Source organism: Ursus americanus, chromosome 17 (assembly GCF_024610735.1).
Source record: "Ursus americanus isolate L20-20 chromosome 17, mUrsAme1.1.p, whole genome shotgun sequence".
NCBI lineage: Eukaryota > Metazoa > Chordata > Mammalia > Carnivora > Ursidae > Ursus > Ursus americanus.
The window spans coordinates 10,682,714-10,706,851 of NC_142143.1; the positions used below are offsets into that span (position 1 = coordinate 10,682,714).

At 53.6% G+C, this 24,138-nt stretch overlaps 1 protein-coding gene across 1 annotated transcript in view; it reads right to left on the reverse strand.

Annotated features, from left to right (window-relative positions):
* CYTH4 (cytohesin 4) overlaps window positions 1-6,991 on the reverse strand; it is a 29,234-nt gene extending 22,243 nt beyond the window's left edge. The window contains exon 1 of the mRNA XM_045779958.2: window positions 6,828-6,991. Within this exon, the coding sequence (XP_045635914.1) occupies window positions 6,828-6,846 (19 nt within the window). The 5' untranslated portion in view covers window positions 6,847-6,991. The remainder of the gene's footprint in view (window positions 1-6,827) is intronic.
* Between the last annotated feature and the right edge of the window lie 17,147 nt (window positions 6,992-24,138).

Here is a 24,138-nt window from a genome sequence, read left to right on the forward strand (position 1 = left end):
CTCCGCACTGGGATGCCTTCTCCTGTCTGCCTGTCCATACGCTCCCTGACTCTCTAAGCCCTAGCTTTAGGGAATACCTGGTCACATTTCTTTTAGGTTTTCCAAGGACAGATATTATCTCTCCCAAATGAAAGCAGAGAAAATATTTTTAAAACTTTATTTAAACTCAATGAATAAACAGACAGCGTACAATTAGTTTCAGGGGTAGAGGTCAGCGATTCATCAGTTGCATTTAACACCCAGTGCTCATTACAGCACACATCCTTCTCAATGCCCATCACTCAGTTACCCCATATTCCAACCCCCTCCCCTTCAGCAATCCTCAGTTTGTTTCCTATGGTTAAGAGTCTCTTATGGTTTCTCTCCTTCTCTGATTTTGTCTTGTTTTATTTTTCCCTCCCTTCCTCTGTGCTCCTCTCTTTTGGTTCTTAAATTTCATATATCAGTGAAATCATATAATTGTTTTTCTCTGATTGACTTATTTCACTTAGCATAATACCCTCTAGTTCCATCCACATGGTTGCAAATGGCAAGATATATGTTTTTCGATGGCTGAGTAATATTCCATTGTATATATATCCCGCATCTTTATTCATTCATCTGTCAGTGAAAATCTGGGCTCTTTCCACAGTGTGGCAAGCAGAGAGAATAGGAAGGGCTCTCTTTCCCTACCTCTCCCTCCTGGCCATCTTGGACTCTGAGATGGAACTGGGTATTGAAATGGGGAGGCACCAGGCAAGTGTTCAAAAAATGGTAAGTGTCCAACACATGTATAATGGGTGCTATGTTGTGCCATCAGCTTTCCCCTTCAGGACCAAGGCACCCATTCTCGTAGCGGCTAGGGGTGGGGTTGGGGGTAGCCTGCTGCTGTCACAGCTGAGTCCCTCCCCAGGAACTTAACTCAGCCAAATGGAACTGCCTCACTCAAGGATATGCCCCTCCCCAAGGACAGCCACTGCATTAAAAGCCAAGACTTTTTGCCTAGTTTCTGGACCTGAACCAATATTTAGACCTAGATTCTGTTGACTGAGGAGAAGTTAGGTCCCCAGAAGGAAGGGTCCTGCAACACTGAGACAATTATATATGATAATGACATATTGATAATGACTGCCCTTCTCAGGCAGTCAGGATGGGTCTGTGTGACCCACCAAGTCATTAAGTCATGTGAGCACCAGAGTGATCCTTCATAAGTGGTTCACTCAGAAACAGGTGTGAACAGAGCCAGAGGGCTCCAGTGAGCCCCACGGACAGGTCACCCAGGCCCCCATGTCAGCCACTGTGGTTGTATCTGGTCCTTCAGCTCACACTGTGTCTGCATGGGTAGGTCCCTTGTGATCTTTCTGGCAAAGGAGCAAAACGCCTGAACTCGGTGCCAGAATGGGTGGCTTAGTGTTTGGGGACAAGTAAAAGCTGGATAGCTATTGAACTGCAGCCCTGCTCAAAGACATCCTGGACAGATGGTGGTGAGAAGTCCTCCCAGCGGGCCGAACTGTGGCAGAGCACCTGCTCGTCTATTTCACAGGCAAAGAGCAGTGGCGCGAAGTGAGAATACGCATGCGTATAGGGTGTGAAAATTAATAAAAGGCACTATCTTTCAGAATGGAGTCAGGAGGCCAGCAGGGGGAGCTCTTATGCCCTCAGCATTGCAGACCCAACAGGAGGAGATCACACCTTGCAAGTGGAAAAGATTTTAGCTCCTACTTTACTCTCCCAGCAGGAGGAAGGAGGCTTTTCTCCTCCCTCAGCAACAGCCCAGCGGATGAGAAAGTCACAGCTCAGCCAATGAAAAGCCACCACACCTGGAGCTCCCATTAACTCCAACGGAGTTAACTTTCCGTCTCCCCTCTCCTCTGTAAAAGAGCTTCCTCTCCTCTGTCCTGTGGACTTGCCTAGGGTCTGGCCATAGCTTGCTTGTCCTGGATCGCACTTCTATACTATTCTGGAATAAACCCATCTTTGCTGGTAAAATAACTGGCAGTTTTATTTTTCAGGTTAACAGTGACTGGGAGAGGATGGCTTGACCTCTTGGTCCGAGGCTGGAAAGAAAGAAGATTGGAAGATTGGGAACAGAGAGGTCTAAGGAAGAGCAAGTGGATGATCCCCTAGGAGTGAACATGGAGGGTGAAGTGTTTTATTTTGTTTTGTTGTTTTTAAGATTTCATTTATTTGAGAGAGAGAGAGAGAGTATAAGTGTCGGGGGGGGGAGGGCAGAGAGAGAGAGGGAGAGAAAACCTCAAGCAGATTCCCCACTGAGTATGGACTCTAACACGGGGCTCGATCCCCTGACCCTGGAATCATGACCTGAGCAGAAATCAAGAGTTGGACGCTCAACGGACTGAGCCCCCTAGGTGCCCCGAGGGTGAAGATTTCTGTGAGGCACACTAATGCTTTCCAGCAACCATCCAAGAGAAGGCATGCACCACCAAGCAGACAGAATGACTGGCCCGTGACATCAGCCCGTCTCTGACCGGCCAGCCCCGTGCTGGTACAACTCTCCACGGATGAAGCGACACTTCGCCACCAGAAGCTGCCAGCCTGCTGGAGCAATGGCGCAGCTTCTCAAGGGTGCAGCTGAGATGTTGGCTTGGAGCCGACAGCGGGCTTGGATGGATGCAGTATCCACCATAAAGCAACGACTGTTAGATGGTGCCCTGTCCCCAACAGGTCACCGACACAGATCCAGGCACAAGCAGTAGGCGTGACTCCGCGTACCCTCCTCCTGGGGACCGCCACTTGGGAGTTTTCTTTTCTGTCCCTGCAACTCTGAGCTCTGCAGGCCTACAGATCCCAGTTTCCAGAGAGGAGGGGGGAGGTGGCACTTATGCCAGGGGACAGAGCAAGAGTCCCATTAACCTTCAGCTCAGAAACACCTACTTTCTGCCAGCAGCTCTGTGTAAATGATGCGTTTTAATCCTTAGAGCTCCTGGAAGTGGCCAGGATCCCAGGAGACGCGTTGACACGCAGCTCTCACTCTTGCCCTCAAGTCTCCCCACCCTCATGCCCTGTCCATCTCCTTTGTTCCCACGGCCCCACCCCCACCCCCACGCAGACCACAGGCTCGGCCTTGGGTAATGCAGGGTATCCCTGTGTCTCCCTGCCTCCCTTTGGCACCTCCAATCCAGTCTCCCACGGAGTCCCCTTGTCCTGGGGATAAGACCCCGAATTCCCCCCGGGGCCCACCAGTCCCGCAGGCACGCCCCCATCCTCAGCACCCACTGTGCCGTCCCTGCCCCGGGCCAGAAGCCTCCTGGACGCCCTGTGCTTGCTCCTACGGGCGCCCTCCCCACAGGCCTGTGCACGTGCTGTTCCCTACATCTGGAATGCCTTTCCTTCTCCCTTCTGCTTGCTAGCCCCCACTCCTCCTCTTGCCTCTCAGGTGCCCTCCAGTTCAGTGTCTGGGCCTCTCCCTCACACCCCTCCTGTCCCCGCAGCAATCCTGGGATCTGCGGGGACAGCTCTGAGATCTTGCCCAATAAACAAGCGAAGCCGTCTGTTGGGGGTGGTGCGCGGCTGGGGCACCTACTATGTGCCAGGCCCAGTGGGCTCCGGGCTCTTGCCGTCCTCTACCCATTGGATCCCAACGACAGCTCTGGAGGAAGGTCTGTCCAATCTCATTCTATAGATGAGGCTCCTAAGGCTCAGAGAGGTCCAGTGACCTGCCCAAGGCCGCACAGCTGGAGGGTGGGCACACCCAGGCCCCTCTAGGACTCGGAAGCCACCGCCCTGATGTGGATCTTCTGACACCAGATATTTTCATGCAAATTGTCAAAACCCCATCGGACACTGGCCCTGGTGGTTCTGACATGGAAATGCTGACCATTGCTCCGTGTTTGACAATGAAGGCCAGCTGCGGAACGATGCCCACAGTCTGTTCCTCTTTCCCTTTCTGGGGGGTGAGAGAGAGAACCAGGCCGACTTCCTAGAGCTGGGGAGACTGAGGCACAGGCATGGGTGGAAAATGTTCTCGGGACAGCGGGCTGGCACGGGGGTGTGGGAAGGTTGTCCCTCATTCTTTCTGCATAGAAACTTCTTCTGTGGTCTGGAAGGCAGGCTCATGGACCCTCTCAGTCCCCTGTCCCCTTTCGGCAGGATTCTGACCCCTGTGCCGTCCCCACGGTCACGCGAGGCACCCAACCTTCCAACCCTTCACCTCTGTGTTTCAAAGCGGGGACTTCTCTGCATTTCAGTGCCAAGGGCAGAGATGGTTCAGGAAGGGTGACAAGGACACAGAGTGAGAGCCTGGTGATGCTGGAGTTTCAAACACTGGAGCAGCTCATGGGAGGCGCATTTTGATAACAACAGAAATAGAACACAAACAAATAATAGAAGAAGGACCCAAGCCGCCACCATGAACTCTGCGGGCTCCTCCCTCGGCTCTGAGTTTCACACCTCTCAAGGGCTGCCCGTGGACGATGGACCCCACCCACGCTGCAGGCTGGGCTGCCCTCTGCGCCCCTGCCCAGGCCAGCTGGGGGTGCCCCAGTGCCCACCCCTATCCACTCCCCAGCTCCTCCTGACTTCCCCTTTGTCCTTCCTCTTTCCCATCATATTTTTAGAAATCGTTCTGCTTGCAGCCCCGCTTCCAGGACAGCTGGCCTTGCTTCCCCTTTCCAGGGCAGGAGGAGGGCGCTCTCCTGCCCCCCCCCCAGGGGAGAGGCGCCCCAGAGTCTCTGCGAGAGGGGGGCTGGGGCAGGAGGGGTGTCTGGCGGAGCTGCTCCCCGCCCCAGCCCCCGAAGCTCTGTGGGTGTCGTGTGGCTTCCTCTCCACGCCCAGAGCCAAGCTGTGTCTATTTTTAACTGCGCCCAGCCTCCCTGCACCAGCCCAAAGGTGCTGTCTTTGGTCACGTAGGGGCTTTGCTGCCTGGACCTCTTGTCTTCCCGGCAGGCCCTGCAGGGGGAAGGGGGCCTGATTTGCTTCTGGGCAGAACACATGGCAGGAGGGGAAGCTGTCCTGGGGGACCTTGGCCACCATCCTGTCTACGGGACGGATGGGGAACCGGAGCCCACAGAAGGAAAAGGTTCATCACGACCACTGGCAGGTTGGTGCAGGGCTGGCGCCTGAGCCCTACTCACTCACTTTCCCAGCTCAGGCTGGGAGCACGGAACCCACTGACAGATGACGGATCTGAGCTCCGAGAGGGGAAGCCACCTGGCTGTGGAGGAGATTTGATCAAGACCCACTCTGGGTAATGGAAGGTGACCTTCCTTCCCTCCTTCTGACTCCTCCTGGAAGTTTTCCCAGATCTCCCGCTTCCAGGTGGAAGGAGTCGCTTCCTCATCTGGCCTGGGGCATTGTGCTGCAGGATCTGTGTCCCCGTCCCCCACATCCTGGACCAGCAGCTCCCCCATGGCTGGGCCCACGACCGGGTCACTGCAGTCCCCAGCACTGCCCCACATAGGACCTGCCCACAGGCGGACCGTTGATAGCATGAGTGAATGAACGAATGAATGAACCAGTCCATGGAGATCTCAAACCTCTCAACATACCGCGTGCATTGACTTTTCTCAATCCACTTCCCCCCAGGACCAGCCTAAAGTAGAGGAGCAACCTAGCTTCTGGCCTCCTGTCAGTCCTCTCCTCCCGTTCACCTCTGGGAGCCTCTGTTTCCCCCTTATGGAGACAGCCATCTCTGTTCTAAAGGACTCAGTCTGTGAAGCCCCGAAAGAACAATGTAGTAATGGTGGGAAGCCAGGCAGTGTGTGCGGGCATGACCTCCCTGCCTCCTGTTGCCTTGTATCTGCGGAGTGACCTTGAGCCCAGGGCTGCTCCTCGCGGGTCCCCTCTTGTCTTCTAGTCGCCACCTAAGACATATTGCTGGAGCCCATCCAGGCCATGAGCCACCTGCCACCGAAAGCCCAAAGGCTGTTGGGCTGTTGAAAGGGATGGGTGGTTCTCTGTGTTCCCTGGAGCCCGGGGCCAGGGAGGCCCGGTGGGCGGGGTCAGGCTGCTCTGTGTTAGGCTTTGTTTGAAGAAAAGGTTCTACTGCTCGCAGGGTGGATGTCATCTGAACCTGGGAAACTGGACAGCTCCTGGCAGCCCTGGTCCGCTGGACTTCCAGGCAGTACTGGGATGTTCTGAGGACAGGGCACAGAGGCTTTGCCCTGCTTTTCCCTGTCTTGCAGAGACGCTACACCATCCTGTTCTCTCCTCTTCCCCCTCGACACACGGTCCTGCTTACCAGGGAGGGTCTCAGCCATGGGTCTCTGCTGCTTCTCCCTGCGCCCCCTCCATGGCGCTCTGGGCCTCTGGGCGGTGGCCTCAGCCTCCCCAAAGGCTGTCCTCACCCCCCCCTCCAGAGGCTAAACGGGAGCTTCAGGGCCCTTGTGCCCCCCAGACAACCATTGTCATCAACATCATCATCTTCAACTCGAGCAACCTTTCCTGCACTGACAGTTCCTTCCCCCAGGAATATTCCTTCCCCAGGGACCCCTATGGATCACTCCCTTCCTCCTCCAGGCCTCTGACCAAACGGTGTCTCCTCCTGAGGCCTTCTCGACCACCTTCTCCCATCATCCTTACCCTTCTTGGCCATTCTTCCTTCTGCTTGTCACCTCCTGATGTATTATGTGAATACCTTTACCGTCTGTCTCCCCCCCCAGAGCGTGAGCTCTAGGGCCTGCTTTGTTCACTGGACCCCCGGCTCCTGGAGCACAGCTTGGCACCTGGCCTGAGCTCATAAACCTTTGTTGCTTGCTTCTGCGTTTCCCACCTGTCTTAGACCTATGTCTGTATCAATTCCTTCCAGGATCCTGTGAAAGCAGGCACTATTGTCTCCATTTTACAGAAGAGGAAACTGAGGCCCAGAGAGGTTGGCCCCAGGTGCTTACCTGGGTGGCACAGGTCCATTCTGAGGCCCTGGGGAAGGGTGGCCTGTGTTGCTGTGGCCTGCTGACCCAGCTGCTGCGGGAGCTGGCCGGGCAGAGATGTGTCACCTCGGCTACGCAGGCCCCTTCCGGGTCGCCCCGCCCAGCGCCCGGTGGGGAGGAAGTAGGTCCTGTCTGCTAGGATCTGGTGTGCACACTGTCGACGCAGCAGCACTTCCTAAAACCAGCAGAGTTTTGACTAGCAGGGACTCTTTGCATTTTTGGGTGCGGGCAAGGGAGATTTAGAGACAAGAGACAAACAAAGGGAGGGGTTGGGGGATAAAAAGAGAAAGTGAGACAGCGACACACACACAGACACACACACACACGTGCGCATGCGTACGCAGTGGATGATAGCTGCTGGGGGACACAGTCTTCTCCAGGGGACAACGGGCCATTTACTTAACAACCTCCCCAGATATCAGCTGAAGGGTCACCTTTGGACAGCTGGGCCCCAAAGATTTCACCCTACAAGCTCTCGTTTGTCTACTCTCCCTTGGATTCAGTGTTAGCAAAGGCTTTGCTTCCCCTCAATGACATGTCTGGCTTTTTCCTGTCTAGTGACCAATTGGTGATATATTTAGTTTCTCTTTTCCCTCAGGCTGCTAGGAAACTCAGAGTCAAACCTGAAGCTCCTTTACAGTCGTTCTACTGTAGCATATGGACTTTGGGGTCAGACTCAGCTGTGTGACTCTCAGCTCTGCCCCTCGGGACCGGTGAGAACTCGGGCAAGGTCACTTATCTGCAATGAGCCTCAGTTTCCTTACCTAGAAAAGGGGAATGATAATCCTCTCCTCAGGGTTATAGAAAAGATGGTGGGAGAGAATGTGCGTAAGATGCTTGGGACACAGCAGGGACTCAATGAGTGCCGTCTCCTTTCCCTTTTGGTTTCGATTTTCTTTCTGGTTAAAATTCCCAATTTTATTGCTATGCCTTTTCTTGCAAGTTGATCTAATTTCTTTGTGGAAAAAAGTGTTGTGTAAAGAAATAGCTATAAAATAGATGGTCACTCGGTGTAACTTTGTGGCACCTTTCGATTTATTCATCTGTTTCCCTTCCAGCCTGGGGGCCCCATGAGGACAATATCACCTCCATTTCTCCGTGTCTGGTAAGAGCAATGAATGAATGAATGAATGAATGAATGAATGAATGAATGAAAGGAACGTAGGGGAGATAGTGTGGTTGATGCCAAAGTTGGCTCCACTTTCCACCCTTTCCTGTGTACAGCCCTCTTTGCATAACTACACAGCCACTCCTCCCACCAAGCGGTGGAATCTGTTTCTCTTCCCCTTGAATCTGGGCTGGGCTGTGGCTCTCTCTGGCCACCTGCCTGCCCAGCTGCCATGGGAACCAGCCTGGGCTAGCCTGCTGGAGGACGGGAGGCCATGGCTGTTTTAAGCCACCAACTCTTGGGGTGGTTTGTTACGCAGCAAGAGCTCACTGATACAGGTGAAATCCAATGCCTTCATTTCACTGAAGCAGAAACCAAGGCTCATTTCTGGGACAAGCTTGACCAAGTTGGAACTTGGGTTAGTGGCCAGCTCAGGGCCAGACCCGCCAGTCTTGTGCTCTCAGGACTCTTGGAACCAGCCCCCCCCGCCACTGCCTTTGGGCTCTTGCCTAGCTCAAGGCCATTCTCTAGCAAACTTGTTGAAATGGTCTCCATAGTAAATTAGATTTTTCTGTACGCATCTGGGTCTGAAGCACAAAAACCCATTTCCTGGGTCACTTCAAAAACAGGAATGGGGAGGAAGGTGTCATTCCCTGTGCAGAAAAGTTAACACAGCAGGACTGGGGCTGTGATCCTTTACCAGGACTGCTTGTAGGTGTGGCCTTTGGCTGGTGTCTGGGAATTTGGGTTTCTGGAGGGATCTTGCTGTTCCCTGATGAGAGTGGCTCACTGAGCCTAAACCGTGTAAACACCGTGGGTTATGCTAAACACCTGCTTTCCTTCTGGGAGTCTGAAAGTTTGGTATATGCTGGGCAGAAGGTGCCTACGTGACCAGCCCCCAATAAAAACCCTGGGCGCTGAGTCTCTACTGGGCTTCCCGGGTTGACAGCACCTCGCGTGCGTTTGGACACTTTGCGACTGGAAGATTTAGTGCCTCCTGTGTGACTCCGCTGGGAGAGGACTGTTGGACACTCATGCCTGGTTTTCTGCGGACCTCACCCCAGGCACTGTCGCTGGGTTCGCTTTGTACCCTTTTGCTGTCAAAGATCATAGCTGTAGGTAAAACTAGGTGCTGAGTTCTGTGAGTCCCCCAGGTGAATCACCAAACCCGACGACGGTCTTGGAGACCCCTGAAATATGCCCTAATGCTGCCCAATGGATGTACATGTACCTTGCCTGGGGCCACAGGCTGGCAACTGGGGCTTCCCCTTCTGTCTCAAGGGCTAGTTAGGTGGTTCAGTTATTATGACAAACTCATTCTCTAAGACTCAACTCAAATGCCACTTTCTCTGTGAAGCCTTCTGTGATTGCACCTCGCTTCCTTCTGCCCCTCCAGTCCTGGTCATGCCTAACAACTTGTACGCAGGTAGTCTGAGAGGGAGGGACCTTCTCATTGTGGGTGGCAACGGGTTTGGTAGATTTAATAGGAGGGGGTCGTGGAGACCTGGATTCAAATCCCAACTCAGCACTGGCTAGCTAGGTGAATTTCTCCCATCTGAGCCTGTTTTTTTGTCATCTGCAAAATGGGGACAAATAAAATTAAGTTTCTTTATAGGAAACAGAAAACCCAAATAACAGTGGTTTAAAGAAATTGGAGGTATATTTATCTCTTAGGAGAAAGAAGCCTGAGGTAGGTAATATAGGACTGTTCTCATAGAAGCCAGGGAATCAGAGATCCAGGCTTCCTCTAACTTTTTGCTTCTATCCTCAAGGTCTCCTCATGGCCCAACGTGGCTGCCTGATCTCCAGCCATTGTGCCTGAATATCGTGTAGGAAGAAGGATGAAAATGGGAAGGGCTTCCTTTAAAGTCCCCTTTCTGAGACTCTTTCTAGCCTGAGGTCAGCCTTTTTTCCTGAAACGGGTCTCTGCTTTCTCCATGTGAACTATGTGGAAGTTCATAGTTGGTTATGGAACAACACACAGCAATCCCGACATGGGGTCTGGGAGGTCTTTAGACAACCTCCACCACCACCATTTATGGAGTGCTCACTACACACCAGGCACTGTGCTAAGTGCTTGCAAATCCTTTCATTTAATCTTTTGCATAACCCAACAAAGTGAATTACTATCCCTGTTTTATAGATATGGAAACTGAGTTCAGAGAGGTTAAGTTACTTGCTTAAGGTCACACAACCAGGAAGACGCAAGCTCAGATTCAAGCTCTGTCCCGTGTGACTTCATTCCCACTCTGAACTTATATAAGCATCACTTCAAACATTTAGAAAGAAGTTTAATGGCCTGCCCACTCTTTGGGGGAGAGGTAGGAAAGATCCAGCACTTGAATCCGACTGTAATAAAACCATGTAGGTGATGCTTTCTGTTGCCCAAAAGCTCAGAATTTGTCACCTGTTGGACATAGCTGCCTTGAGGGCAAGAGAGCTGGAAAGAGCTTAGGGACGGTCTGACTCAGTGACTTTATTTACATGTGTGACGACTGAAACCTCTTCAGGGGAGGGTCTTAACAGAGTGAGCAAGGGGCAGAACCTGCCCTTGAACCCATTTGGGTTGCACAGTTGGGGTAAACCTTCCATCCATCCATCCATCCATCCATCCATCCATCCATCCATCCATCCAGTAGAGTAGACGTATGTACATTCACTACGTGCCATGTGCTGTTCTTGGCATTGGCACAAGACAGACAAAAATCTTGGCCCACGTGGGGCATGTGGTTGAGTCATCTGGACCGGGTGGGACGTGACAGGTAGTGGGCAGGGTGTGTGTCTGCGATGAATCATCTTTGAAGTCCCTCCCTTTCATAATTTTCTCTGATTTCTCATTTTTTCTCATGACTCGGAACTGGAGGGAGCCTCTGCCAGGCACATGGAGCACCCCTGCATCTTGGGAGTGCTGAGGCTCTGGCCTGTGAGACCCAAGCTGCAAGTGGGACTTCGGAGGGGGCTTTCCAAACATGGCTGATATCCCCCCGACCTATCATTCCTTGTCCAGGTTTCTCTGCAAGACTTTTCTGGGACCCTGTAGCACAGAGGGACAGGAGGAAGCTGGGCCTGGGGGACAGTCCATGGCTCAGTAAGTCAAAGGCTGGGATGGACATCAAGGGCAGCAGAGATCACTTTGATGTCCAAGTTCATGTCTAGAAATTGCCCCTAATGAGATAATTACACACACGTGGAAAAGGATGAGCCCATGAAGTTTCTTCCCAGCATCCCATTGGTAACGGGAATTTGGGAAGAGTCAAACACTCATCAGGGACTGAATGGTTAATAAATTATGCTGAGTCCAGATGATGGGCCTGTGTGAGTCACTGAAGAGAATAATGAGGATATAGAATTCAAACATCTTTTGGTTTTCAGTAAACGTAACTCAGTCTAGCTTAAACTGGAATTTACTGGCTCAGTTCCTGGAGATGTGGTTGACCTTGAGGATATGGATATCAGAGACTTAAGATGTGTCTCTCTCTCTCTCTCATTCTCTTGCCCATTCTCTCAGTCTGTCTGAGCTGTTTCTTTCTTAGATGGGTTTTCTCCATAGGGTAGCCAGCCCAGCCACAGACAGCGACAGGCTCACATCAGATCACCTTTGACTTAAGAAAGACAGCCTACCCACCCCTCCCCCAAAAAAATCTCAGGGAAAGACTCTGATTGGCTAGGCCTGGGTCACGTGCCTATCTCTGGACCAATCCCTGCAATATCATAGGAGGAACGCCATGATTGGTCAAGACTGGGTCATATGTTCAGCCTTCTGGTCAGGAGGGTGGTAAGAGGGGAGGGAACTGCCAGGAGAAGGGTTAGTTCCTTAAAGGAAGGAAAACTAGGTGGAAAAAGCAACAAATGTCTACTCTTGCTATTTTTTTTGGTAAGTTTTGACTTTTTAGTTTCTCTTGTTTTTATGATACAGATGATCCTAGACTATATGGATTGGTATGGAACGTTATCCTCAACCTGGGGCTGAGTGTGTGTGTCTTTACATACAGCACGGGGGTCGGAGGCAGACTGCCCGGGTTCCAATCCCAACTTTGCCGCTTTCTCACCATGGTCTTGAGCAATTGATCCCCAGTTGCCTCATCTGTAAAATGGGCATAATAATAGTGCCTACTTCATATCATTACTTCGAGAATTAAAGAAGTTAACCCATATCAAGTACATGTGACTGGTGGTTGGCATATTTTAGGTTTTCGATAAATGTTAGCTGTCGTAGATGCCTAGAAAGAGGTTATCAGCCTGACGGGGGTCAGACAGGTAAGCTAAATGAGGGCACAACAGGGAACAGTGGGGCTTGTGGCAAAACGGAGAGGCTTGTCCCATGTGAACCTGGCAGCTGGTCCTCAGGGCCAGCCGACTGTTGCCTTGAAAAGACAAGAGCCTGGGATGCCCAGATCTCTGTTTTTCAAAGATCACTAGATTTATAAATTTGTGTGTGATATTAATAATCAATTAGTTTTTTTTTTTAAATTGCAAAGTGCTGGGGCGCCTGGGTGGCTTGGTTGGTTCAGCATCTGCCTTCGGCTCAGGTCACGATCCCAGGGTCCTGGGATCAAGCCCCGCATCGGGCTCCCTGCTCAACAGGGAGCCCGCTTCTCCCTCTCCCTCTGTCTGCTGCTCCCCCTGCTTTTGCTCTCTCTGTCAAATAAATAGATAAATAAATAAATAAATAAAATCTTTTTAAAAATTTAAAAATAAAAAATAAATAAAAAATTACAAAATGCTGAGCTGGAGAACAGGCGGGAAAGCCAATAAAATGGGCGTCTCTGGCTCATGGCTTACCTATTCGATGCCTCAGCAACAACACGTGATGGAAGGACATTCACCAAAATGTTAACACATAGATTATCTCTGGGTTACGGAATTTAACGTGGTTTGAGCTTTCTGTGCATTTTCTATGTTCATCTGAGACTTGGGCTCAGATCCCAGCTCTACCCATGTGGCCTGGGGCATGTGCCCTTACCCTGCGAGTCGGCTTCCTTATGGGCAAAGGGAAGATAAGAATGCCTCCTTCTTTTGTGGGGAGGAGAGGACTGCAAAAGCAAAAGGTGTAAAGGTCGTGGCCCAGTATTCAGGGTACAGGCGTGTATGGAATAAACCGTCAGCCAGTATCCAGCTGGGCCGCCCAGCTCAGACGTCTGAGAATGTGGCCCCTCTGTGCTGGAGACGTGTGAACTTTCAGGATCCCCAAATGTTTGAGTCTGAGCATGGGACTCGTGAGGTGGAATTTCGGTGGGGGGAGAGATGTTACGTGGGAGTCGTCATCTCACACTGAGTAGGCGGCCAGGCATCCCTGAGTGCATCCCCAAGTGCTGGGTGCGAGGGACGGGAAACGCAACAGCCACCCCCAACACTCAGTGGTATGCCTGGGGCTGGAGGGGCTCCGAATCCATTCAGGGAGGGCCTCCCAGAGCAGGGGTGCCTGTCCAGAATCTTGGATCTTTGTACAACAAAGGAAAGAATCCTGTGGAAGGTCAAGCAGGAGTGCGTGCTTCGGCAAAGGTGGTGGTGGGACGTGTTCCAGGTGGAAGGAACAGCAGGAACAAAGACTCAAAGGCTCAAGATGGGGTGGAGGGTGGGATTGGGAGGAATCCAGATCTGGCCCTAGTTCTGCCTCGGGTCTCTCCCTCCCCCGACTCCTCCTCCCTGGCCTCCACCCTCCACTCAGCTGCTCCCTGACTCCTGCTTCCCCTTTCCAACACAGGCGGCAGAAGTTTCCGGATGGCACTGTAGTTTCTGCTGGGGACAGGAATACACACATTGGCACATCAAGCCTATGGATACATGCGGGTCACGTGCACACGGGAGGTGGCCCCGGGCTCTAGCCTCCTCGAAAGCTCACCGGAATGGGGCCTGGAATAAGCAGAAGCCTCCAGTGGGCCTCAGTGGCTGCACTGTGGGATGGGTTGGGGCCAAGGTCCAGGGCAAGCCCGAGGCAGGGTCTCCCTGTGCTCAGCCTCCCTCCTGGGTGCCAGAGGGCTGTGGCAGTTTCGGGCATCTGTACCTGTTTGACCACACCCACCAGGGCTCCGCTCATCTCATTTGGCCCAGGGGGGTCGTGCTCACACCTGGATGCAAGGGCTTCTGGGACAGGGAGCACAGGCATTTGCAGCATGGAGGTGGGACATGGGCTCCCTAGCCAGGGAGGCGGGATGGAGGGGGCTGCTGGTGGGAACGAAGGTGTTAGCCTGTGGGGCCCTGGAGGGAAATGGTACCACAGGGACGGGGTAGGGGGGAGCAGGAGGAGGCCCAGGAGGAAACCAGGGGGGTCCCAGACCCCAAGACGAGGGCCTTTGAAGAAGTGGCCAGCACTGCCTCCCATAGGTGTTGGGGAAGTGAAGGTCTCTGGGCTCCCAGTGCATTAGCAGCTCGGGGTGGGAGGTGGGGAGGCAGGGGCCACAAGCAGAGGAAGCTGAGGAAATGGAGGCAGAGAGGTGTCGAGAAAAGATAAAGAGGTGGGGTCCCGGGGGCGGGGGTGGGGGTGGGCGGGGTGTTTTTGAGAAGGAGCGACTCTACTGGAGTCAAGCCACTGAGACCCGAGACCTGGGGAATCTGTGGCTGGAAGGGCCACTGGCAGGAGGGGTGGAGGGCCCGGGGTGGGGGTGTGGTCAGCCCAAGGCAAAAGGCCAGAAGATTCCCTTGGCCCAAGGGCATCGCCACTGTCTACCTTACAGACCAAGCCAGAGATGCTCAGAGGAGCTGCGGCCAACATGCAGGGATTCCGGCCCAGGGTTTGGTTCTGACTTGTGTGTTCTTGTGGTTAAGGTTGAGTCATATTTCTGGGACCTCAGTTCTAGTTACTGGGGAGGCCACTCCTCCAGAGTTCTTGTCAGTCCCGCCAAGATTGAAATCTGACACTTGAGGATTTAAACTTCAGTCTACCGCGGAGTCCCATTTTTTGGCTTAAAAGTGTAATCATAGACTTGAACAAAGTGATCTGTTGACACGTGTTCTCATGGGTCCCCTTTCTGTCATTTTGGTGTCATCTCTGGGCAGTGCTGGGGCTCCCTGCGACCTCCTGCTTTGAAAGCCAACTGGTCACATCATTCTGCTGCTTAAAAACTGTCAGGGGCTTCCCACTGGCCTCCGGATAGCTTTGAGACTCCATAACATGACCCGCGAGCTGACTGCTGCCCGCTGCCCTGTGTTACAGCACTATGGACCATCCTGCTTTGTCTTGGTCAGTCCATGTCCTCTCATGCCCCAGGGCCTTTGTATATGCCACTCCTTCCACCGGACTTGTTCTTTCTTCTCACCATCTCTGGCCAACTGCTACCCATGCTTTCGGTCTTGGCTTAAACTGTGCTTTCTCTGGACATTGTGTCCTAACCCGAGTGCTCATGGCTCCTGCACGCCCGGCCAGAATCCTAGGACCCGTCACCCTAATTGCTTGCTCAAAGTTTGTTTTCAGCACTAGAGCGTGAACTCTTGGAAGGATGAAGCCAGGTCGGTCCGATTGGCCTGTGGTGCTAAGTTTTGTTGAATGAATAATAGCGGGGGTGGGGGCCAGGAATCTCCCACATCAGCTCTAAGGGCCTGTGGATCCCTGACTCACGATGGCCTGCAACAGTCAGGTGCCTAGCTGCCCAGCAGGTCGGAGTCCGAGCGTCTTCCCTGCCGCTAACCTGTGTCGGCTGGTAACGCTCCCTCCCAGCGCAGCCATGGGCAAAAGCAAGAGCAGAGTCTATTAGCAATTTCCAGCCATTTTCCAGCGTTGAGCTCGGGTCCTCACCCTCACTCTGAGGTTGGACATCCCCATATTGACAGGGTAGCTCTGTTAATCAGAACCTTTAGTTATCCAGAAGCTGAGTGAAATAGGCCAGCTTGGGATGGCAGTGAGATTGTGACCCCTGAATTCCCAAACATTCTGCCGGAAGGGCCTCAGGGGTGTCTGTCTGCGGTCTCTCCCCCAGTGAAGAGAAAACCGTGGCAGGCGTGGGAGGCTGGGGGCCCCAGTACCCTGAGACTCGTTTTCATTCTCTTTTCCTACTGCCCTTTCTATGCCCTCAGCTGCCCCACAGGCTTCGTGTGCTGGGAAGGAGGCCACGTCTGGTTTCTCCGTGTGACCCCAGGTCCACGGGGTCCTGAGACAGCCCTGCCACAGATGGGGGATGCACCTTTCCCAAACTCAGCACAAAGGGGTGGGAGGGACAAAGGACCCCTGACTCCCACCTGCTAGAACTTTCTATCTGGACCTGCGTTTTGAGGCCAGGACGTGGGGCCTCGCAGGTGGTGGTCCCACTGGGTGGCGTGAGGGCAAGAAAGGGCACTGGCCTTGTGCCCAGGCAAAGCCAGCCTTCCGCTGCTGGCTCTGTCCCTCCAGGCCACGCGATGGGAGCTGAGTCACTCAGCCACGCTCAGCCTTGGTCTCAACTCTGCAAGATGGGACTTTTGCTCCCTGAACCCTTAGATATACCCAGAGTGCACGTCCTCTCCCTCTCTGGGCCTCAGTTTCCTTTTCCACAAAACCGGGAAAAATGATGGCACCTCCCATAGGACCGGTGTGAGGGGTTTCACAGAGGAACCCACTAAAGGCCGCTGGCACTGGGCTGGGCCTTGGGGCAGTGGGAGGGCCCAGCCTGGGTCCTCAGCTTCTGGGAGCCCGGGCAAGGAGGAGGAGCCAGACAGGGGTAGGGTGGGGGATGTGGAGGGGGGTAACGTGGCAGGGTGGGGTCTGTCCCCTTGGTCACCCCCTTCCCCGGGTTTCCGCTGAGACCGGGAGACCAAAGGCAGCTCGTGGGCTCCTCCCTGTGGTGGCCGCAGGGATGCCACTCAGGGAAGCCACCGCCTGGGACTGGGGGGTGAGGGTGGGGGTTGGTCTCAGGAGGTGACTGTGGCTAGGACTAGAGGCTGAGCAGAGCCCGGCAACCCTGCCTCTGTCTTCCCTTTCCCTCTTCACTCCGTCCCTCCTGACCCTCCATTGCTGGCCTCAGGGTGGCGGTGGGGGTGAAGTGGAGGGGAGGGGGACAGGGAGGTGCCGGGTTGGTAGGTAGGGTCCGGTGGGTGAGGTCACACAAGATCTGGTTCAGAGTCTATCATTATTTAAGTGCTGGGTATTTTGTCCACCATGATTTATTGCTTTGATTTTGATTTATAAAGATATCACAAAATATTATTTATCTTGATTCATGAAGTTTTGGCTTCCCCTTAGATTCTGTGCCGAGGTGACGGGGTTTCATGCCTCACCCTCGCCCAGCCCTGTTGGGGGAGGGGGCAGCTGGGGAGTGGCTGGGCTGCAGCTGGAGTTCCGGAAGGCCTTTCATGGAATTCCCCCCCAATTTCCCCCACAACCGTTTCCCCCTCCCAGCCTCCCTCCATCTTCCCCCGGCCATCTCCCTTCGTCACCTGTCCATCTGTCCATCTGTCCATCTGTCCGTAGTTAAGAACCTGCGTTCTGCATTTAGATGGTCCGAGTTTGCGTCTTGGCTGCCCATCCTGGGTGAGCTATGAAAATTAAAAATTTTGTGGGTCAAACCCACTATCAACAGAGTAAAAAGACAACCCACAGATTGTGAGAAAATATTTACAAATCATATATCTGACAAGAGGTTAACATCCAGAACATACAGAGAACTCCCGAAACTTCTAAAATAAAAGAACAGGGGCGCCCGGGTGGCTCAGTTTATTAAGCGACCGACTTTTGATCTTGGCTCAGGTCTCGATCTCAGGGTCGTGAGTTCAAGCCCTGTGTTGAGCATGGAGCCTACTTAAACAAAAGGAAACAGAACAAAACAAAACAAAAACCCAGCCTGATGCAAAAACAGGCAAAGGACTTGAATAGAGGTTTCTACAGAGAAGACACACCAATTGCCAATGAGCACATGAAGGGACGCTCAACATCGCTCATCAGTAGGGAGACACCGATCCAAACTCCAGTGAGATACCACCTCACACCCGTTAGGATAACTTTTACTCAAAAAAACAAACCAAAAAATATGTTGGCGAGGACGTGGAGCAATTGCAACCCATGGGCACTGCTGGCGGGAAGGGAAAATGGCGGAGCTGCCGTGGGAAACAGTATGGCCGCTCCTCAAATAATGGAAAACAGAATCACCAGGTGATCCAGCAATTCCACTTCCGGGGTTACACTCCAAAGAATGGAAAGCAGGATCTTGGAGGGAGACTTGTACACCCGTGTTCACAGCAGCATTATCCACAGTAGTTAAAACATGGAAACAGCCCCTGTGCCCCTTACAGACGAATGGATGAGCAAATGTGCTCCCTCCTTACACTGGAATATTATTCAGGCTCAAAAAGGAAGGAAAGTCTGCCAAACGCTACAACATGAGTTCCTTGCGCTCCATGACGTAAGCCACACAACGACAAACACTGTATGATTCCACTTACGTGAGGTGTTCAGAGGAGTCAAAATCATAGAGGCAGAAAATAGGAAGGTGGGTGCCAGGGGCTGGGGGAAGAGGGGGTGAGGAGCTAGTATTTAATAACTGAGTTCCGGTTTGACAAGATGGAAGGAGCTTCGGGGACGGATGGCGGTGCTGGTTGTACAACATTATGACTATATCGGATACCACTGAACTGTCCGCGTAAAATGGGTAAGATGGGAAATTTGATGTCATGTGATTTTATGGCTGCGGCAAATACTAAAAATTGGCTCCCTCAATAGATCTGGAGCTCCACAGCAAGGTGTGGCTGGGAGACACGTACTGGGTGTCATCCAAGTGCGGGGGGTGACCGCGAGGTCATGAGACGGCACACACTTGCTCATGGTAGCTTGGGACAGCTGAGTTCAGATCCCCTCAGAAAGCAGCATTGTGGGGTCCAAGTGGCAAGAGGGTCAGAGGTCAGAGGTCAGAGAGGTAGAAGGACAGGAGGAGACTAGTCAGGCAAGGCGAGGGAGGGAGCTGGAGGCCTTTGTCGTTGATGCTTACCCATGATTCAGAGTGTCTTTTGGGACCACGGCACCTCCACTTCCAGTCCGTGTGATTGATGAGGCTGTCTCCATCCCTAGATCCAGGCAGGGGGTGGAGAAGGCAAGACGGAGGTCCAGCTCTCAATATTCCATCTCCTGATTGGCTCAAGAGTGGACCTGTGAACAAAGTAGGGCCAATGGGATTCAACCCTGGGATTTCTGCTGGAACAACTAGGAACACGAAACTGCTTTCCAGCTGTGATTTCCGGCCAGAGGACGGGGCAAATCCGGTGCTGCTAGTGCCACCAGCGGGATCCTGACAGGAAGTGAGCGGGCAGACGGAGAGCAGGAGATTGAGTCTGGATGACATCCTATGAGCTTCCGGATCCACCAGAGACCGGAGCCTGGACAACTTGGTTACCTAAGCCAATGAATTCCCTTTACGGCTGTGGCAAATATTAAAAATCGGCTCCCTCGACACTTATGTCCAGTTTGTCTCCCAATTTCCTTCCTCTGCTGTAGGGTCTGCAAAGCTAAATCATTTCCCAGTGTCCTTTGCGGCCAAGGTGGCCATGTGGTTCTGGCCAACGAGGGAGTCCCGGGGAGGGGGGGGGGCGGCGTCCCTTCCTGAATAGAAGGAAATTCTCATTAGGAGAATGCCGTTTGGGGCCCACTCCTCCTCCCCTCTCTTGCCACTTGGCGTGTGGGTAGGAGGCCGGGAGGCGCAGACACCATCTTGCAGAGAAGACAGACTGCAGGACAAGCGCTAGGGATGTTGGGGCCAAAAACCAGGATGAGCCTGCGCTCCCAATGGCATCACAGAGGCTGCGGCTCCAGGCCTGGGCTGCCTCTTCCTGACATCCCGCTGAATGAGGCAATACTCGCTGAATGAGGCAACTGAGAGAGTCGGGAGAGGAGCCCAAAGCAATGCACGGTGAGCCTTTCAAAAGTACTTCAAAGGGGGTCCATTGCCCCCAGGAGGGTGATGCAGAGATCTGGGAGAATGGGGCCTGAGATGAAGCGGTGGGTTGGTTGGTGGGTCGGCTCCCTTGCCTTCGGCTCTGCCCCCTCTGCTGTGCTTCCCTGCGCCGTGGAGCCGGCAAAGCTCAGAACACCATTTCTTCCGGATCCCTTGTCGCTGTGGTTCCGGCTGCGCATTTTTTTTGGGGGGGAGGGGGCATCTACCTGCCGCTCTGGGCAGGGAGCGGGAGCGGTGGTAGCAGAGGAGGGAGTGGGCAGGGAGGAGGTGGCTGGGAACACGCAGGTGCCTTCGGGGGACGGAGAAAGGGGGAGGAGGACAAGGGCCCGTCTCAGGACGGGTTTGGTGGGGTGGAAGCTGAGGTCATCTGAAGGAGAAGTTGGTGGTTCCAGAATGTGGTCAGGGGAGGGGTGTGTGAGAAGGAAAACACTCGGGGCTCAGCAAGCGGGTGGCTGAGCACCTGGGGTCTTGCTGAGGCTCGAGGGGAGTCCACAGGGGTGGACGGGGTGGGTCAGGAGGTCTAGGCTCCTGGGTGGGGACCAGCCAGGTGTGTGGTGGGAGGCCAAAGAAGGAAGACGTTAAGGGTGGTCTGGGTCACTTGTGCGGGATGAGGGATCTAAGAAGGGGCTGCTGGCTGGGGATGCGGGGGTAGGGGGCCTGGGCAAGTGGCCAAAGAGATGACAGTGCAGCTGGCAGGGGCAGGGCGGAGGGCAGGGTGGGGAAAGCCTGGAGAGGGACACAGATATGCCCCAGATAGACATATGTGGTAGAAGGGATTTTCCTGCCTCCTACCCTCTCCCAGATCCTCTCTCTGGTATGGGGAGGCTGGCAACGGGAGGAAGCCTCTGGTCACGCAGCTCAAGGTGGAGAAGGAGGCAGCCCCGTGGTCCTTTGGGTGGTCCTGCCTGTCTTGAGCCGGACTCCTCCCCTGGGTGACCTCCTGCTGCTTTGAGTATCTCTACCTTTGGACAACTCCATGCTTGTGTCTACCCTGAATCCTTCCCCTTGCTCCAGACTCATCACGCAACACACCCAATATGCCTTTGTCTGATAGGCTTCTCAACCGAAATATCCAGAAAGGAGGCCTTGATTGCTGACCCTGCACCCCCTCTCCTCCTAGTCACCCCTTTCTGGTTAAAGGGCACGTCCATCTTCGGGGTCGCTAGGAATGAAACTGGTGCCATCCTTGACTGCATCAGAAAATCCTGTAGACCCCACAGAATATATCCCAGGTCCGGCCACTTCTCCTATCCTCCACCATCACCTCCCTGACCCCGGCCTCTGTCCCTCTCTGGATACCTCAGTGAGGGCAGGCTCTCCCAGCCTCTGCCCTTGTCCCACTAGGGGCTATTCCTCATGCGGCCACCAGGGGGCGCCTCTGCGATGCGGATTGGGCTTCCCTGCTCACGGAAGGAAGGCAAAGCGGTCACTGGTGCCTCCAGGCCCTCCCGCAGCTCTGCCTACACTTCTCTGAGCCCCACCCGCCTCCTTGCTGCCCCTGAAAATAGTCTGAGCTCCTTCCCACCTTTGCCCTCAGCGGGTCGTTCTGCCTGCAGTACCCTTCTCCCATCTTTGCCGAGCTCAGTCTGGCTTCTAATCATTTTGACTTCTTCCCTTCTCTTTCTCTTCTCTTCTGCCTCCCTTGTTAGCTTTTCATGGCTCTTTTCACCACCTGTATTCTCATTATCTGTATTAACTTGTGTATTGTCTGTGTCCCTAGCAGCATGTGAACTCCCTGGGGCAGGGACTTGGATTTGCCCACGGCCATGTCCTCAGGGCCTAGTGCCGAGGACTAGCATGATCCATAGTTGTATGCCAACCTAACACGGCCCAGGGGACTTGTCAGCAGGAGGCCATCCTGCTGGGATTGAAAGTGTCTTCCCCTCCCCACTCAGCATCAGAGTCCCCTGGCCCACCCAACAATGTAGCAGGCAGAAAGGCTGGGGGAAAAAGGGGTTAAATGGCCTGGGGGTGCATGGAGGAGGAAGGGGACTTTGAGAGTCAAAACCCAAGACCCGCCCATTGGACAAGATGGGGAGGCTGCTTTGCATGGAGTGAAGAAGTGGCCCCAAGACTCCTTGCCTCGGTCTGTCTAGAGCAAAGGTGTGTCCATACCTTGGCTAATTCTGTGCCTTTGTGTGTGTGCCTGAAGGCTGCCAGGCAGGCTGGGGTTGGGGTCTCTGCTCCTAACCTTCCACGAGAAGGCTAAGGAGTGTGGAGGTAAGCAGAGGATGCGGGGCGGGGGGGGCAGGCGGAACACCCAATGCTGCGTCTTGGAGGAGAGATAAGATCTGGTCTGGCAGAAAGGGGCGGCAGGGATTTGAAGGGGGAGGGAATGGCAGGTGCAAGGCCAGACTGAGTGTGGCTCTGAACCTTCCAGGGGTCTGGCCTGGGTATGCTAGAGGGACAAAAGTGTAGGGGTGGGGACAAGCGCGGGGACCCTCCCTCCCTGAGTGAGAGTGAGCCTCACCAAGGGGAACAGGATCTCATTCACAGTTGGGGAAGCTCCTGGCCCCCCCCCCCAGCAGCCCTCAGCACCGACCCTCACCTATCTGCATTCGGAACTAAAGCTGTGGGGTGGGAAGTGGAAGCCCAACTGGAGAAATAATAGGAGGGAGGAACCACGGGGCCCTGAAGGGGCTTAATGCTGGGACTGAGCGAAGGGAACACGGACCCTTCCAGGAACATTGAAACGCACGAGCGAACGTGTAGGAGCCAACGGCGGCTTTTCTGTCCGCCGGGAGAGAATCCAGTGCTAGCGTGCAGGGCGCTGGCCAATGGGAAGCCACCTGGAAAAAAACAAAGCAGCGTCTGCTCTGTGATGTAACAAATAGCCAAATGTAGGAAGTTTGTTTTGTTTTTAAGATTTTATTTATTCGACAGAGATAGAGGCAGCCAGCGAGAGAGGGAACACAAGCAGGGGGAGTGGGAGAGGAAGAAGCAGGCTCCCAGCGGAGGAGCCTGATGTGGGGCTTGATCCCAGAACCCCGGGATCACGCCCTGAGCCGAAGGCAGACGCTTAAGGACTGCGCCACCCAGGTGCCCCCCAAATGTAGAAAGTTAAACCTTAACACTGCAAGCAGAAACCGTAGAAGGTTTTTAAAATGTGATTTCAGAGTCGGAGAGGCCTTTCTAAGAATCACAAAGAATCTAGAAGCCGTAAAGGAAAAGTCTAATGAACTGGACAATATCAATACGCAAAAGTCTTCATGGTCAAACCGCCATTAGTGAAGCCAGTGGAGGAACGGGGAGAACGCGACTCGAGAGATGGACAAAGAGCTAATTTCCCTAGTATGGAAATCAGTGAAAAGCCCGGACGCCAAATAAGAAAATGGGCAAAGGGTATGAAAACACAATTCACAGAAAAGGGAAATACAAATGGCTTTTAATCCCCTGGAAAAATGCTCGCTCATACTAAAAGAAATGCAAATCAACACTCGATCCTGCTATCACTGTTTGCCTCCAGGAGCATCAGAAATAAGAAAGTCCCCTGAAAGGCTGCTGGCGAGAACGTGGGAGATGAGCTTTCATGCACTGTTGGTGGGAGGGTGAATGGGTACAGCCGCCCTGGAGGGTATGTGGCTCAAGGGACACCCGTGTCACCTGGCAGCCTTCCCAAAGGGCGGGGCCTTCAGATGCTCGCCCCTGGCAGAACTGCGCGCACTGTTGTATGTGGGCAGCGCCGCGGGACAAGCCCAAGGTGGGGGTTAACCTACCTGCCCTTTCGTAGGAACTAATCAGAATAGTTCTGGCACGCCTAACAATGGAATTCAGCTGCGAAAATGAAGAAGGAAGCTCTTTCTGAACGAATACGGAACAAACTTCAAGGTAAACAGTAAATGAAAACCAGCAAAGTGCAGGACACCGGGCGTCGTGGGCTCCTTTTTGGGGTCAGAGAAAGGAAGTGAAGAATGCTTCCCCCCCCCCCCCGGCCCCAGCTGGAAGATCCCTAGAAGGACACACAAGAAACTGGCAATAGAGGTGGCCTCCTAGAAAGAAGGACTGGGTGGCTGGGTGGTGGGTCAGAAGGCTGACTTATCCTAATAAGGTCTTTTGCATGAGACCAGGTGAATGTATTACTCATTCAAAGGTAATGTGAAAATATTAAAATATAACCAAAAGCTTAAAAAAAAGTTTGCTGTCTAGGTCCCAGGTTAGGGGAATGAGATGGTTATGTTGTACTGGGGGTGGGGTGGGGGGTTTTGAGTTGGAGGGGCTGGTGGGTGTCTGGGGTCGGGTGAGGGCATCCTCAGCAGGTCTCTGGGATGGCGATGGGGGCCTTGGAGTGGCTGGGATGGTCCCCAGGGTGTGAAGG